The 16,777-nt window shown below is 29.4% G+C and overlaps 3 protein-coding genes across 8 annotated transcripts in view; 2 read left to right on the top strand and 1 right to left on the bottom strand.

Annotated features, from left to right (window-relative positions):
* The window catches only part of anne (polyamine-transporting ATPase anne boleyn), a 33,329-nt gene extending 30,519 nt beyond the window's left edge, over positions 1–2,810 (top strand). For all 3 annotated transcript variants that reach the window (XM_085201662.1, XM_085201661.1, XM_085201660.1), the window contains 3 exons: positions 114–257; positions 411–537; positions 925–2,810. In XM_085201662.1, the coding sequence (XP_085057788.1) occupies positions 114–257; positions 411–537; positions 925–1,901 (1,248 nt within the window). In that variant the 3' untranslated portion in view covers positions 1,902–2,810. The remainder of the gene's footprint in view (positions 1–113; positions 258–410; positions 538–924) is intronic.
* Positions 1–16,777, top strand: part of P5cr-2 (Pyrroline-5-carboxylate reductase-like 2) — a 379,085-nt gene that overhangs the window by 249,903 nt on the left and 112,405 nt on the right. The gene's annotated exons all lie outside the window — the stretch shown is intronic.
* LOC146529641 (uncharacterized) overlaps positions 5,470–16,777 on the bottom strand; it is a 110,307-nt gene continuing 98,999 nt past the window's right edge. For 3 of the 4 annotated variants that reach the window (XM_085201655.1, XM_085201658.1, XM_085201657.1), the window contains 8 exons: positions 16,432–16,560; positions 16,012–16,104; positions 15,385–15,502; positions 14,576–14,679; positions 14,283–14,367; positions 10,654–13,824; positions 10,449–10,524; positions 5,470–7,582 (listed from right to left, as the gene is read on the bottom strand). In XM_085201655.1, coding sequence (XP_085057781.1) covers positions 7,552–7,582; positions 10,449–10,524; positions 10,654–13,824; positions 14,283–14,367; positions 14,576–14,679; positions 15,385–15,502; positions 16,012–16,104; positions 16,432–16,560 — 3,807 coding nt within the window. In that variant the 3' untranslated portion in view covers positions 5,470–7,551. Of the gene's footprint in view, positions 7,583–8,452; positions 9,938–10,448; positions 10,525–10,653; positions 13,825–14,282; positions 14,368–14,575; positions 14,680–15,384; positions 15,503–16,011; positions 16,105–16,431; positions 16,561–16,777 lie in introns of those variants that run through there. The other variant, XM_085201656.1, reaches the window with a different exon arrangement.

Raw genomic sequence — 16,777 nt, 5'->3', positions numbered from 1 at the left:
TGTACGTTTTTCATCTCCTAACTATACTACTTTTCATTTTAATATAAATATTTACACTTTAAAAAACAACTAATACAACGAATAAAAAAATTAAATATTATTTTCATTTTTAGATAAACGTAGGCGGTCGTAAATCCTTCGATCGTGAGTGGCGGAGCATCGACAGTGGCCACGTATCCTGGTCATCATCACGTGATATAGAGACACCCTCGGAAGAGGCCAGATACAAGATTGTCATGACTGGTGATACTTGGAAGGTTGGTATACCTTAATCAATTTTGTTTTTGCCATAACCATTCCCCCGAATGCGGATCGAGCCCACAGCCGTCACGTTCATTATAACGTCGCGCCACGACAACGACAAAATATATATTTTATAACACCTTAATGTTTTTTTAAAAATATTCCAGATCCTTCGAGAACAATTTCCAGATGCAATAGGCAGAGTGATATCCCGCGGCGCAGTGTTCGCGCGCATGTCGCCCGATCAGAAGCAACAACTCATATTGGAATATCAAGCTTTGGGATATTATGTTGGTTAGTATTTATTTTGTAGAGAAAGAAGCTTCAACTTGTTACCAGAAGGATGTAAAGAATGTATTTAATATAATTTATGTCTCGGATGAGGACTCAACGCGCAATGTCTCCGTTATAGGACGATTCGTAGGGAAACGAGTGTCCTAACACTACGTTTTTACTGGCATCATGATATATTAAAAGTTCACGTGCAATGACGTAATTATAACTAGAACCCATCTCTGACAGATTTTATTTAGCTTCACCTATATCACGCATACAGCAGGGTTTACATAAAGCTAATATATCTATCTAATCCAAATAAATGTATATGTAATTCAAAATGTTACGTACAGTAAACTATTCTCTTATATTTCCTATAATTATTTTATATTTTGTTACTTCCAGGCATGTGCGGCGACGGCGCCAACGACTGTGGAGCCCTTAAGGCGGCCCACACCGGTATCTCCCTCTCAGATCTGGAAAGTTCCGTCGCGGCCCCCTTTACCTCCCAACAACAGGATATTTCCTGCGTGTCCCGAGTCCTCAAGGAAGGCAGAGCAGCTTTGACCACGAGTTTCGGAGTTTTCAAGTTTATGATTGCTTATTCACTCGCTGAATTCTTCTCTGTCGCCTTTTTATACTATTTTGACTCGAATTTAACGGATTTTCAATTTTTGTTCGTAGATGTCGCCCTAATCGTTAATTTCGCATTCTTCTTCGGTATGACTGAAGCGTTTACCGGTAAATTGTGTAAAATACCGCCTTTGACGTCGTTATTGGGTTTAGTTCCGTTGGTTTCGTTGATAGGACAAATGTTTTTGTTAGGTTTAACTCAATATTTGAGTTTTTATGCTCTAACGTTGTTTCCGTGGTACGTGAGACATACTTACGAAGGCGACGAAGCGAACGAATGTTGGGAGAATTACGCCATTTTTACGGTGTCCATGTTCCAATATATTATTTTGGCGATAGTTTTTAGTCACGGCTCCCCCTATAGGCGATCGGTTGTAACAAATAAACAACTAATGTCCAGTATAGTAATAATGACGGCCATTTCTATTTATATAACGATTACTCCGGCGCAATGGCTTTCGAAGTTTCTAGAACTGAGAATGCCTAAAGATCCTCTTATGTCGTATATTGTGATTGCGTTGGCGTCCTTTCATTTTGTAATAGCGTTATTCTTTGAAAGGATCGTAGTACAATATTTAATGCAAAGCAAACAGTTTATACCACAGTTCCTAAAAGAGAGATATATTAGAAAAACGCCATATTTATCAATTAAACGACAGTTAACAGAAACTGATTATTTACATTGTGATAGTATTATTAATTATGATAACGAATCGAAGAGTTCCAAGTTCAATACTAGTTCTGATTGACGTTTTATTTAAATATTTTTTTGTTGGATGACTTGAAATTCTTCTATTTTTTATTTCTTATGAAATATTTATATAAGTGCATTTAAAAAGATATACGATCCTTGTAAATGCATTCTGTTTTTTTATATTAAAATAATTTTAGCGTTAAGTAGAAAAAGATTTATATATTACGGTATAATATAGGTTATATAAGAAATTATACATACATGAATTTTATACTGATATTACTTACCGTATACGCTTTTTACAACATTTAAAGAGATTTTAAACTTGCAATTTTTACATTCCATATTTTGAGATAAAACTGATAAATCAAATCTTAAACAATTCCTATTCAAATCTATTTAGGTTCAATAGTCAACAATCTTTATACAAAAAAAATATTAACTTTTACAAATATTTTTTATTAACATTTATAGTATATTTTTTGTAAAACGTAAAACCATGTACGTTTATTGAGAAAAAGAAATGTTATTAATACATAATGTATTTGTATCATTTACACGGTATAATATTATAAGGACTTTTTTAAAACTAAATTAAATGAATGAATATTAAATATTTATTTGTAAGCTAAGATTATTTAAAAATGTGCCTTATTTTATTTAGCATTAATATTATAAATTATATTTTAAGTAGAAAATATGAGATCCAAAAAATGCTATTGTATATTAATGTATAAACAAAAACAAAATCATTTTCTTTCATCAGTTATACAAAACATGTGATATTTGTATATAATATAGTATAAATATTATTCATAAAAAAAGTAAATGTATTACTTTTTATAAGAGAATTAATTAAATTTTAATTTAAAATACATGGTACAATAATGTATGTAAATATTTATTTATTATTTTACATGTTACAATTAGGTGAAGCGTACGCTCTTTTGCCTTCTCATCTATACTAATATAATAAAGCGGAAGAGTTTGTTTGTTTGTTTGTTTGTTTGTTTGTTTGAACGCTAAGATCTCTGGATCTACTGGTCCGATTTTCATTGTTTTTGTTTTGTATGAAAGCTGCATTCTTCAGAAGTGTTATAGGCTATATAACATTACATTACACATATATACTAATATATTTTAAAGTACTTTCTAATTTGACATGCAATTTATTCTGCCATGTTAATAACAACCGTCGTGTCGCTACGCAACCGTTACCGCGACATTTTGATATTCATCCTTATGAAAATAAATATAATAGTCACTATTAACATTTTATCTAGATTGAAATTATAGTTTACTGTATAACATTCTAATAAATAATTAAGGAGATGTCACTGATTCGAAATGACCTAGCCTACGAGTGGTATAGTATGACCGACGCGAACGGGCAGATGACGTTGACGGTTTTATAAATTTTCATACATTTTCGAACTATTGTAAATGTTTATGTAATTATTTGCTGTTTATAATTAATTTAAGCTACACTTTGGTTCTCTTCTTATTTTATTTGATATTGCCCGCTAAAATTATCCTGCTTAATAGAGAGAAATGTTTAGTTATTTCGTAGAGTCGATATCTATGTACGCACGTACGGGAAACTTTAGGTACTTTTTCTAATATTAAGAATACCTATCCTTTAGTTACTTTTAATCCTTTTGTTGGTTAATTTCAATAACTCAGATAATTTTTTCTAATAATGTGTATCTACTTATTATTCTTTTTGATTATTTAAGCTTATATTTTCTTACTAATTCTATTGAAAATTGAAAATAATTTCATGAATATATTTAATAAATATTCTTATAGTTGAAGCAGGCGTAGCCGCGTCCGGGTCCACTAGTTAATATATAAAAAAGATCATAATTTCAACACTAAAGTTGATGGCTATAGTATGCTAAACCAACATTACTTCATTTTATTATGATGGTTTTTTTTCTTCACGTTGCCATTTTGTTAATCAATAAACATAGTAATTATAAGTAGATTATAAATTTTAATTCCACGGGATTTTGTATTTTTATTTTGTTTTTATAATATTTTTCACTTATTTTTACTTTATATTTTTATTGAAATTTATTTTAACAAAAAAATATAGATATAAGTTTATACTTTATTATATAAGTAATTATATACTAAACATAATGTATCACAGAATGCAAGAAATCTCAAAAAAATCGATTTGCGGAATATTACTAAACAATTTTGGAATAAGTTTTGTATAGACCAAAAGTTAGAGGTTATCCGTCACGCACATTTTTACGTCACAGGAATTTATTTTATTAGTTTTTGTCAAATGAATTTGTCTATTATACACATAGGAATTAATTAAATATACCTACCTGTATATTATATTTTGAAATGAAATAAGAGCCCTAACAGAAGTTTTGAAACTGGCCTTCATTTTAAAATCATATATCAAAGTAGTTAAACTATAATTCAGCACAAACTGTCAATCATTACTTTTGCACAAAGTGCAGGTTGTGGTTTTTTAACATAAAATCAATATATATTAAGTATATTATAACTGTGCCTTAATTCAATTAGTGTAGAAGTCTTAAAAAAAAAAGAGATGTTACCAATGTCTTTCTTTCTAAATGTGTATATTTATTATATGCATTTATAATATGTTTATAGTAACTTCAATTAATTCAAACATTAACTTTCATAATTTTAACATTAAATGTATGTATGTATATTCTTTCCTAAGGAATAACTTTAAAAATAATAAATATGGTATATGAAAACCATAATGTCTTTGCATTATAACTAAATAATGTATTTAAAATAGTTCATACTATTACATACAGTACTTTTATAATTATTTATTATGCTTGCATTTATTTATAAAGTTTTCATAAAATGTATGTTATTTTGAATAATATTCTTTTACAATTGAATAATATTGATGTTTTTTTAGATAATATGAGTTTATTGTTATGAAATAATTAATCAATATTCCAAGAACTAATACCACGTGATAGTGGTTATTTTTTTTCTGTATTTTTTGTTTTTGATACCAACAAAGTTAAGTTTTATTATACTAGGATATATAATGTTTTATATTATACACTGATTAGTATTTACATTCTTATTTCTTATCTTGTGATATTAAAAATATTGTATTGAGAATAAAGTAGACAAAACAGCAAATCTTATATTATTTCCTTTCATAGCCGCCGACTTGGGCAACCGTTCCTTTTCCACTCGTAAAAAGGCCAAGTGCGGCGTTAAGTTCTGCCACATAACTTCGACACTCGAACGGCGAAATGTTGGAAACAGAGTGTCCTTTCACCTTGCAGGTTCCCAGGAGCTTACCCTATTATATGTATGAACAACGTGAATTGAATTTGAATTATACGAATATAAAAAATCAATTTTGAGACCAGTCGTGGCGCAGGGGCACAAGTATGTGTACAGGCTACAGGTTGCGGGTTCGATTCTCACTCAATTTAAAATTTAAATTAAAATATTTCTTTGATACATCCTAAGTAGAAAGAAAATACATTGTACTTAAAAAAAGTTGGCTCTTATCTCTGTTGAAGTGCGTTAGCAATTGCCATTACTAAAAATGTGCAGATAATACAATTTAACCATTTGGCAAGTAAATAAAAAAACAAAACTTTCGCAATAAAATTTATTACTAAAAGCAATAAATAGTGTGACAATAGACTCTAATAATAAATTAACAAAAGTTAAACTTTATACATAATTTTCATATTATTTTGGCATCACAGTACATTCAGAATTTTTGTGGGCTTCTTCATTTATTAGCACAGATCTCATTTTAATTAACACATTTGATGTGAAATACAACTTTTACATATAAAGAAGAAATTTTTGATGTTATGTTTTACGTTTTTCTTAATACAATATTAAGTAAAAAGTTGTTTGAACATCCAATAACAAGAATAATAGATTTAGCAAATTAGTAATATAGTATTATTTTTAATCACCATTGTTAAGTTTGATATTAACTTCTATTGCAAAATAAACTTGTGTAATCATATAAATTATATTTTGATTATTATTAATAATTTAATTTTACTTCCTATTTATAATGGAATTTAGCACAATTTTACTTTAGAAAGTCAAATATTAATGTTAACATCTAACATACATATAGTCACATTAAATATTAACTTAGGCACTAAATAGAATATTTTAACACAAAAAAGACTATATTACACTTAAAATATATATTCATGAAAATATAATAAAAGTAGAATATTGTCGTTGAATTTTTAAAAAATATTACTACCACTTTTACTATTGGTATTTAGCTTTTTTGTACCTTTGAACAGAAATACTACGACGATATTAATAATAATAAGCATCTTAGATGCACCAATAGGTATAGTATAATAATTTTTCAAGTACATAAATATATTACTCATGTTCACTTTGCGAGCACAAAATGACAGAGAAGTATGTATTTAAAACAATACGTGCTTAGGAATTAATGTGAAAACAATGAATTGCAATATCGACTAATATGCGACTTTAATGTTTTTAAATATAGGTATATATTTTATATTATCAATTAATTTATATGACTTTTAAATAATAATTTATAATAACTACACTATACGAATATAGTTATAATAACTATTTATATAATTAATTTAAATCGAAACAAACCTTTTTCTGAAGTTTTAAGTAAAGAGATTTTATTAGATTAATTCGAACAATCGACGAAGAGAAACTTTTTGTACAGTATTTATAAATTACGCTTAGGTCGTATACTATCGATATTGTTTAGATGGCTATTTCAAGAAATAAATTTTCACTTTCTTTCCAAACGTTATAATGAAGCACCACTTGTATAAACTGATCATTAATACAATTAATGATAAATTATACACACATTGTAAATGACTTGCGACGCCACGAGGTCGGCTATAAGGGGTCATAACAATTATATATAATATTAATAATTATTATTATTATGGAAAAATATTCCTAATATATACTTATTATATAAACAGTCAAAATGAGTGTAGAAAATGATCAAATTCTGGACACAATTCTTAACTAAAGTCGAACAGTCAAACAATTTGTAAGAACCCATTCTTCAGGTACTCTTAGTACCGGTACATTGCAGACTTTTTAATTGAGAAAAATTGTCTTAAATATTTAAATCAGAGAAAGATTTGTTATTTTATTTAATAGAACCTTATAATATTAAACTATAATCATTTTCATTATAGTAAAATATTATTTTATAATTCATTGAAATTTAATTAAAAACAATTCGTTATTTACTTTTATATCGAAAAGGACTACTTATTTTTACTTTAAATATTGTAAGTTAAAAAAAACAAAAGGCTCACATTGAGAAACAGTGAGAAATATTCTTAATTTATAAAAAAATTAAAAACTATAAACCTAATAAAAATCTACAATGTACGGTGGCTATCATTCTAGCTACGATCTACGCAGATTGGACTTAGTATGCCAAAATAAACTTCAAAATATAACATTACACCTACAAGTTATTCTAAATAATAATAATATGATAAATAACAAAAATAAAAACTAATAAGGATTAACTTTAAGGAATAATAACATTATTACATTTAGTTCAAAATTGTTACTTTGGCATAAGTAAGTCGTTTAATTATTATTAAAACTGCGATTATTACACAGCAAACATTTAATACACACATGCCGTTATAATTCCATAAAATGGCGAATTTCAATGTTCAAGGGTTGCGGCGGAGCTTGGAGAAGAAACTGTAACATATAGTATAGTATATAAGTAAATATACATAAATTTTTTTTTTTTTTATTTATTTATTTTTAATTAATCAAGAAAAGAATAAAAATAAGGAGAAAAAAATTGGTTTCAGCCATCACCATTTTATAATATTTAAGAGTATCTACAAGTTCTAAAACCAAACCATTTATGGTCTAACTTTAATATTTTATAAGAAAAAATAATAATTGGTTAATTCCCACAATAACCTAAATAGTGCATTGTGCAAAGTGCATTTCGTATAGTGCGTTGACAGTCTAATTCGACTTGTACCTTTTAAATTTTATTTTATTTGTTTGCAATTGCATTTTTATACTAAATAGAGAAATCTTCAAACTCATAGAGATAGTTTTTTTTATATTCAAATAACATATTATTATATTTTCAAATAATTTTCATACCAGACGACAAGGCATAGTGAATAATGGAGAGTGGCCGTGAAGTTGAACATTCGATGTGTTTAACAATCGTCGTCTAATGTCTAAATGAGAATGTAACACAAACAAAAAATGTAATGGCGCAAAATAACTTACCGAAAGCTTGTATATCGTGCAGGAGCAATGCTTAGTGCAGTGTTGCAAGTTCTTTTCTTTGACTTTCTTACCACGCATTATGGTTTCCATAATTATTAATTTATGGGTAGTATAATCAGATTTCCATTAAAATATTTCATTGTTGATTTTTATTAAAATTTTATAATCTTGTCACATAAAAATTAAACTACAGTTTAAACTGCAATTATCAGTTATATAAAAATACGCACATTTAAAAGCACACATTAAAAAAGCTCTTAAAATTGTAATATAAAGTATAAAAGACAACAAAAAGAAAAATAAATAAAAAGCCCATTGATCGTGAACATTTCGTATAATATATTAACAACTAACAGAGAGACAGGCGAAGCAAGCGCTACTACTCTCGCTAATTTCGTTTCGAATATTGATTCATTTTACATTGTGCATTATTCTTAAATATACATATACATTACGAAAAAATATCGATTTAACATAACTGTCGATTAAACATGCGCGTGGTCAAGACTAAAACCAAGTTATATATAAAAAATAAATATCCTAGCAGATCTATGAAACTGGAGACATCGGTCGCAAGGACCTACGACGCACCGAATACTGTACAAAAGCTGTGTAAACTTTATAAAGAAAACACTTTTAAAATATAATAAATTATGCAACACAAAAAACATCGATATTGCATCTAATTATATAAATACTTAATATTAGATATAAAATGCAAATTATTTAATTAAAAGTTATAATGTTACGTCCGCATTTGTGGGCTGTTGTCATAAAATATTTAAAAAAAAATAAAAATAATATAGTTGAATGTCAAAGTTTAGTAAAAAACAGGCGAAAATTAATATACCACAGCGCACAAGATTGGACGTAAGCATATAAATTCTTAAATTGCAACAAAACGACTGTCAAATATATTATTAATAATCATTATTATTTAAGTCAAAGTATAAAACATTGGATTTTAAAACGAAAAGCGATATCAAGATACAGGCAAGAATATAGACACGATTTAAAACCTACATAAATCTGTATAAATTAATAATAATAAAAACATTATATAAATCTGCATTAATACCATTAACTAGCACTAAGACCTTGATTTCTTTGAAATCGAAACGTCAAAATTTTTCATAAAATGACTGTACTCGTTTGTACTGACAATGGAAGCGTTGTAAACACGAATAATTGAAGATTTAATATAAATGTTGTTATTAAGCAGCGCTGGATTCTTATATAAAAGAAAACAATGACACAATGTTGACATATATTATATAAGCTTGTTTAAATAAATATGACTAAATTTTAAACATAAAAACTTATAGTTAAATAGCTAGTTCCAAGTGCCAAGCACTGTTTTCAAGGTCAACAACTTCCATTGTAAAATCGAGTGACACGAATAATCTCTAAAATTTTCAAAATGGAGTACAAATAAATCACATAGACATCCACTGAGAAACTTACACAATACTACACAAACGACTATTGTTTCACAGAGCACCATCATAATGTGTTCATTAAATATTTTGATTTTCAGTTTCAAAACTTTTAAATATAATAATAATACGGACACTTTATTGTTGTCATATCGCATTCATGTACACTCAGACATATCAATAAACAATTAACTGACATTAAGTTGCTACAAATATTAATTGACGTCTCTGAGTGCCAGATGACAGCGCTCGTGAAACAATAGTGCAATAACAATAAATAGTTACAAATGTAAAGCTACTCTATGTACCATAGAAGTTTCGTCGTCGCTCGTTCGCTTATTTCCTCCGTTTGAGTTTCGGTATTCTGTAAGGCGTGCGTGAGTTAGCGGGCATTGTGTTTGAAAAATTTAGATTTTTTTTATTTAAAGCTCAAATATGTATTGGTAACTCTGGTTTAAACCAAGGTAATATGTAAGATTTTTTTAAATTAATTTAATTCTAATAAGAGTTGCCAATTTATCATTTCATTTGAATACTATCAAACATTTAATTTTAAGTTTACTAATTTATTTCAGAATTTTAATAGATACAACATATTTCAATCAATTATGAAGTTTTATGTGAGATCAAAATGGCTAAAAGGAATAATAAAATAATTCAAGAAATAATTATTACTAAAAGGTTTCAAATTAAAATTTAGTACACATAATATAAAATGTTTCACAGTAAAATAAAAAGAGACAGTGGAGTGGAAAATTTCAGTGAGTCTGTGTATTAGTTCAGTGCACGATGGTGTGACGTGTTATAAACAATTTGGTAAAAATGTTTTTTTTTTTAATAAAAAACGTTATAAATTTATTTTTAGGAAAACTTACCCTGAACTCTTCTTGTGTGGCGATGATTGTGACTTTTCCGATTCAAGCAACTTCGTGCTGGAATCTTTCATAAATCCTAGAAATAATTTTCTATTATAAACTATTACAATTAACAACATTTCAAAACTAGCAATGACTCGGGCTTTATTAGCAAAATAAGTGAAAAATACTTTAAACATAGCAGATATACAGAAAATATACTAACCTTTCCCGGATATGCCGAAAACGGAATTGCCCAAGTCGTTGAGACTACTCGTGAACTTGTCCGTTTCATTCGCGATAGTGTCGGCTACAACCTCCTCACTTTTCTTAGCACTCGCCTTGGCTTTGTCCAAGCTATCATCCACTTGCTCTAACCTATCCTTGGCTGAACCCTTTATATCCTCCAGTTTATTTCCAGCCGCTACTTGGAAACCCTCAAAGCTATCCTTAACGTTCCCGAATAATTCCTTCGAGCTTTTTTCTGCGCTTGATGCAGTACTGTGAACACCACCGACGAATTCCCGCGCAGAGTCTTCTAAGCTATCGAATGTATTTCCTGCGGAACTCTGGAAGCTACGCAACGTGTCCTGCGCAGAACTTTCTAGACCTTGAACATCGTCCCGAATGTCTGCCAACGTGTCTCTGGTAGAGCTTTGTAAATCATCGTATGTGTCCTTTGCGGCTCTAACCTTATCTGTAGCGGCACTTTCCACGGAATCAAAAGCACTGGATGTTGAATTCTGAACTTGATCGAAAGTTTCTAAAGCTGATGATTGTAACTCATTTCCTTTATCACAAGCCACCTCCTGAATACTTTGTACTTCATCTCTTCCACTATCCTTTATTTCATTGAATTTGTTTGAGATGTTACTTTGTACCTCTGATTTTTTATTTACAGCAGCATTTATAGTTTCCTCTGCTGCTCTTTTGATTTCTTCAGTTGTCTGTTCAGCCTGTTGCCTTATTCTATTCAGCCTGTCCTCTGCCTCATCTTGCGCAGCGTTTTTAGCGGTTATTAATACATCATTCTTTTCACTAATCGCAAATTGTACACCTGATTTCACCTCTTCTACTTTGTTTTTAGCTTGTTCAGTTTTATCATGGATAGAATTTTCTACTGAACTTTTCGTATCGTTAAAAGATCCCTCTAACTCCTTCTTTTTATCCTGTACAATTTGTACTGCATCATTCTTTGCAACTTGAATATTTTGTGCTATTTCATCGTTGGCATTATTTACATTTTCAATGATTAAGTCAGCTGTATTTGTGGCATTTTGTACGAGTTCCTCTTTTTTGTCGTTTACAGATTTAACGACATTTTGAGTTTGGTCGTGTGCAGATTGTAAGAGTTCATCTTTTTTATCTTGAGCACTCTTTAATACCTCTTCAGAAGCTAGCACTATCTCATCTTTTTTGCTTTGCAAGCCCTGTGATACGTCATTAACTTTGTCTTGAGCACTTTGAATCAATGAATCTTTTACGTCGTTTTTATTTTGAATTAGTTCAATTTGAACTTCTTGTACTTTATCCAATAACTCATTTTTCTTTTCTTGTGCATTGTGTACCAGCTCTTCTTTCTTTTGCTTGGCACTTCCTATGATTTCGCTAGACTTATCTTGTACAGTCTGAGCTACGTCCTCTATCTTATTTTTTGTATCGTCTATTAATTCTTCCTTTGTATTTTTAGCATTTTGTAACAATTCATCTTTCTGATTTTGCACGTTATTCAAAATAGATTCTGATTTATTTTTTGCTTCGTTTATCAGCTCTTCTTTCTGATTTTTAACATTTTGTACTAATTCATCCTTTTTATTTTGAGCACTTTGCACTACTATTTCTGTACTTTCTTTCAATTTTTCTTGCTCTTTAGAAAGATTATCTTCTAATTCATTCTTTGCATCAGACGCTTGCTTCGCCAATTTGTTTGCAGAATCTTTGCCTTCAGCAATTTTTCCTTTGATATCATCTTCAATTTTTTCTTTTTCCCCAAAAATATTATGTACTAAACCCGTGAAAAAGTTTTTACCTTCTTTAGATTTCTTCTCTTTTTTATTTTTATTCTTAGATTTATGGCCTTTTTCTTTTATTGAATCAACAGATTCGCCTAATTGATTGAGCTTGTCGTTAGCTACTACTTTGGCTTCATCTATTGTACTCTTAGCATTTTCTTTAACGTTGTTCGCTTTGTCCTTAATATTTTCATTATGATTCTGTACGTCTTGAGGAGTTTTATTAATGTCATTCTTAAGATCATTTACTTTGTTTAAAATTGAACTTGTTTTGTCTTGCGCTGCGTCTGTAACGTCTTCAGATGTTTCTTCGATTGTTTTTCCTAATTGGAATAACTTATCTTGACCTCTGAGTCTCATCTCTTCAGCTCGCTCCATTGCTGCAAAATCAAGTTCATGAAACTTGCTTTTAGCTTTTTCTTGTGCATCATCAACAGCTTCAATCACGTTACTTACTTTGCCATTAGCAGAAGACATAATATTATCAAAGTCTGAAGAAGCCTTTGTCTGTACATCAACGATTTTAGCTTTAGTATCGTCTTTCGTTTTATCTACGGATTCAGATAATTCATTTAATTTATTATTGACTGCATTATTAGCATTTTGAACGTTATTTTCAATGTTAGATTTTAATTCTTCCTTTTTGTTAATCAAATCGTTCTTTAGGTTTTCTGATTTGACTATAATATCCTCTTTGATGTCGCTTGCTTGTTGTTTGATATTATCCTTTTCCTTTGCGACCTTATCTAGATTATCTTTTATATCATTTTCTGCACTTTCATTAATTTCTTTAGTAACGAATGCAACTTGTTCGATTCTGTCCGCCAAATTAGAAGTTTCGTCATGTCGATGTTTTTCACCTTTCTTATATCTACCTTCACAACATCCCGTGTAAAATATGAAGGGATCGGTTTTCTTACAATGTAAAGGGGTGTCTACTGGCTGCATATGCTCATATTGGTGGTATAACTCTTCTGCTTTTAGTCGTATGTCATTTGGAGATTCTTCTTCAACTATTAGTTTCGTCGCGTATACTTGATTATTGACATCGTCGTCATCTTTAGTATGGGGCTTAGATTTCACATCTTTGAACATATCTTCGACTTTCTCTAACAGATCTTCATTAATGAGCCTAGGGGCTGGTTTGGGTGGAGATTTTTCTTTAGATTCACGTGGCTTAGGTTGAGGCTTAGGTGACGATTCCTTACTATCCTCTTTATCCTCGCTATGACCGAATACATTTTTCACTTTACCCGCAAGCCCGCCTAAGAAACCTTCTGGTTTCTTTTTACCTTTCTCTAGAGTATTCATTGGTGTTTTATCTTCGTCAGAATCGAAAGTTGCCTTTGTTTTATTGGAATCAACGTGCTGGCTGTCACCGTTTACTGAAATAAATTATTGATTAATCTACTGTTTCCATATACTCACATTTAATTTGTCGTGACGTCTGTATAAGAGGAATCATATTATACATGTATAGAAACCGAAATATTTATAGTAATATAATAATAATATACGTACATATTATTAATAAAAACTTAAAAATATATTAAAAAATTTAGTTTTTGTTTGTGTCTTGCAAAGCAGAGTCTACATGTGTATGGGAGGGCTAGCATGACATGTAATGAAATATATGATGACAATACTACTACATAATAAAATAACATAAATAATTAAATAATAACTAACTAATTGTTTACAATTAGTCAATTTTGTGCTGTTTGTTAGTTTCATGTCAGAGAAAATAATAATAAGAAATAATTGTATAAAATATTGTATCAAAATGCGTTTTCGTAAGATATTTATTCAAATAATTAAATATTTCTCTAGAGCTTCTACTAACCGTGAGGTTTATTATCTTTATCTTCAGTCTCTTTAGCGACGGGGTGGGAGGGATATTTTACATCGCCATTAGCGATTGATTTATCCTGCAATAGACAATTAAAATATTTAAAAAACAAACTATAAATATAGTATTATTTTATCCAGTTAACAATATATCAATATATCTAGCAGTTTGGCGTAGTAGGACAGCGTGTGATATAATCAATGAGTGTATGAAAATTAATTGTTTTCATTTCATCGCTCTTGACTTACTTCGTTCTCGTACAATAAAAAATATTTTAAAATACATACGTGTCCGTTGATCACAAGCACAGGTTCACTCGGTATGGAAGGCGGTCCCACACTGTGGTTGTGGTCCCAGTGGAAGCTCAGCTCGTCTTTTAGTGCGTCGAAACCTGGCCAAAGAAACGAAAAATAAATAAAAAATATTTTTACTATAAACAGATAAGATTCTTTTTTATTAAGATTTAAATAAGATTTTTCATTTTTTTTGTTAAGGTTTTTCTTTATTTTTCATAGGTTATTAATTATTTTTTGGGGAACTAATTTGTATAAATTTCATCATATCAGAACAAGTAAGTAAAATATAGCAACTGCTGTATTGTTTAGGGTGTTCGTAATATTATTTCTTTTGTATTTAAAAAAATATATATTAATAATTTCAGTTTTGTAATTGACTACTAATATATTTGACTTGTGTCATCCAGTAATCTCTTTCTCCTAATGGCTTACAGTGCTAGAGAATTATTATTTTTTGGCGTTATGCTGCATTCCGCATATACCAGGGTAAGCAGAGGGAACCTGGGAACCCAGTGTTAAGAGGAAATTTCCGTTCTCCATTTTCCATTGCATTTTGAGTGGCACACTACCATTAATACTAATTAGAAAATATACGGTAGACAGGGAAGACGTTCTACTACAAATTTTATAGTTTGTTTGAGTTGAACGATGTGGGTATTCTATATTATTATTACGTACCTGGTTTTCAAGTACGACAAAGTAAACGCACTATCCATAGCTCGAATCTCACTAGAGACACATATTTATAATTTAACTGCAGTGACTTGACAAATATATGCAAAAAAATTATCGTTTCATACCAGATTGATCCAAATTAAGGCAATCGAGGTGACTCTTAGCGGCACGAGGCGCGATGCGCTCTGGTAGCGCCACGTCCAACACACACGCTGGATTCGTTTGCTGTTCACCTTTGGCTACCTGGAAAGGAAAAAGGTATTAATTATCTACATGTAGGTACATAATATATAAAAAATAGTAATAAAAGATAAGAAAAAATGTTGTCGATTGGAACTTGACCGTATTAGATAGATAAATAGTTACCCCAGCTGAATTAAAAATTGCCTTATGCTATGAAAAAAGGGCTTGTTTTTTTTACATTAGTGACTTCTATTCATTACAAAATCAAACAACGTAACACAGATTTTTTTTTCAGCTTCACATTGTGTTAATTTAGGGCTATTTTTAATTATATCCCGATTATAGCAAATTAGAGATGAGCACAGATTTATGCTTGCTTACGTGACGGCATATTACTTATAATAAATAATAAAGATATTTAAGCTACATTGAAAGAACGTATATGAAGTCAGCATGCGATTAAAATATCATAACATTTAAATTAGCTACTAATAATGATAACAGATTAAATAATATCTTATATTGAAATGTTTTTAACGAGTAACTACAAATAACAAAATTTTGCTTACTTTAGGTTCATTCATGAAGTAAATCCTTCCAGATGGTGATTCTTCGTGATGTTTCACTCTCACTGTAAACTCAACTCTGTTGTCTTTGAAGGACTGTAATAATCACAGTATTTTAATTAATAATAAATAAAGAAATAATCTATAAGAATAGGAAAGAAACCTAAAAATTTAATTTATAAAACCCAAAATGTTAAATGTAATAATTTTAACAACTTCAATTTTTCCTTACCAATTGAAAGCAACGAATACGAAATAAAATCGTAATGATTACTTTAACAAATTGTACACTTTAACTGAGTATTATAAACAGTAGCATTAAAAAGGAAAAGCTAAGCTAATAATTGACTTAAAACTGAATTTCTTAATTTTTAAACTTTTTAATAAATATACATTGTAAGGTTTATCTATATGTTACATTACCTCAAAGGTGAAAGTAGGTTGTGTTCCCGATTTAGTGACCGGCACTAAGTTTCCAGAAAACTCCAAATATATAGGTTTTCCGTCCAAAAATCTGACTGCTGTTGAATGCGCTACCTCTGTATAATGCTCCTGGTAGACAAAACAATAATGTATTAAATATTTATTTTGAAACAAGTATAATAATACTTAGTTAATATAATTAACGTAAAGTAAAGTCATTTATTTGTTAATTGTAAGTTAAACAAATTATCTAATTTAACTAAACAATAATTATATAGATTTGATTGTAAACACGACAGTTGTGGGTTCGATTTCCACTTGGGAGTGCTAATTATTCTCATTTATA

Source organism: Heliconius melpomene, chromosome 18, assembly GCF_056956725.1.
Source record: "Heliconius melpomene rosina isolate 202511_hmr_F chromosome 18, ASM5695672v1, whole genome shotgun sequence".
Taxonomy (NCBI): Eukaryota; Metazoa; Arthropoda; class Insecta; order Lepidoptera; family Nymphalidae; genus Heliconius; species Heliconius melpomene.
Note: the sequence above shows the minus strand (reverse complement) of the source record. Positions and strands in the feature narration are given on the sequence as shown.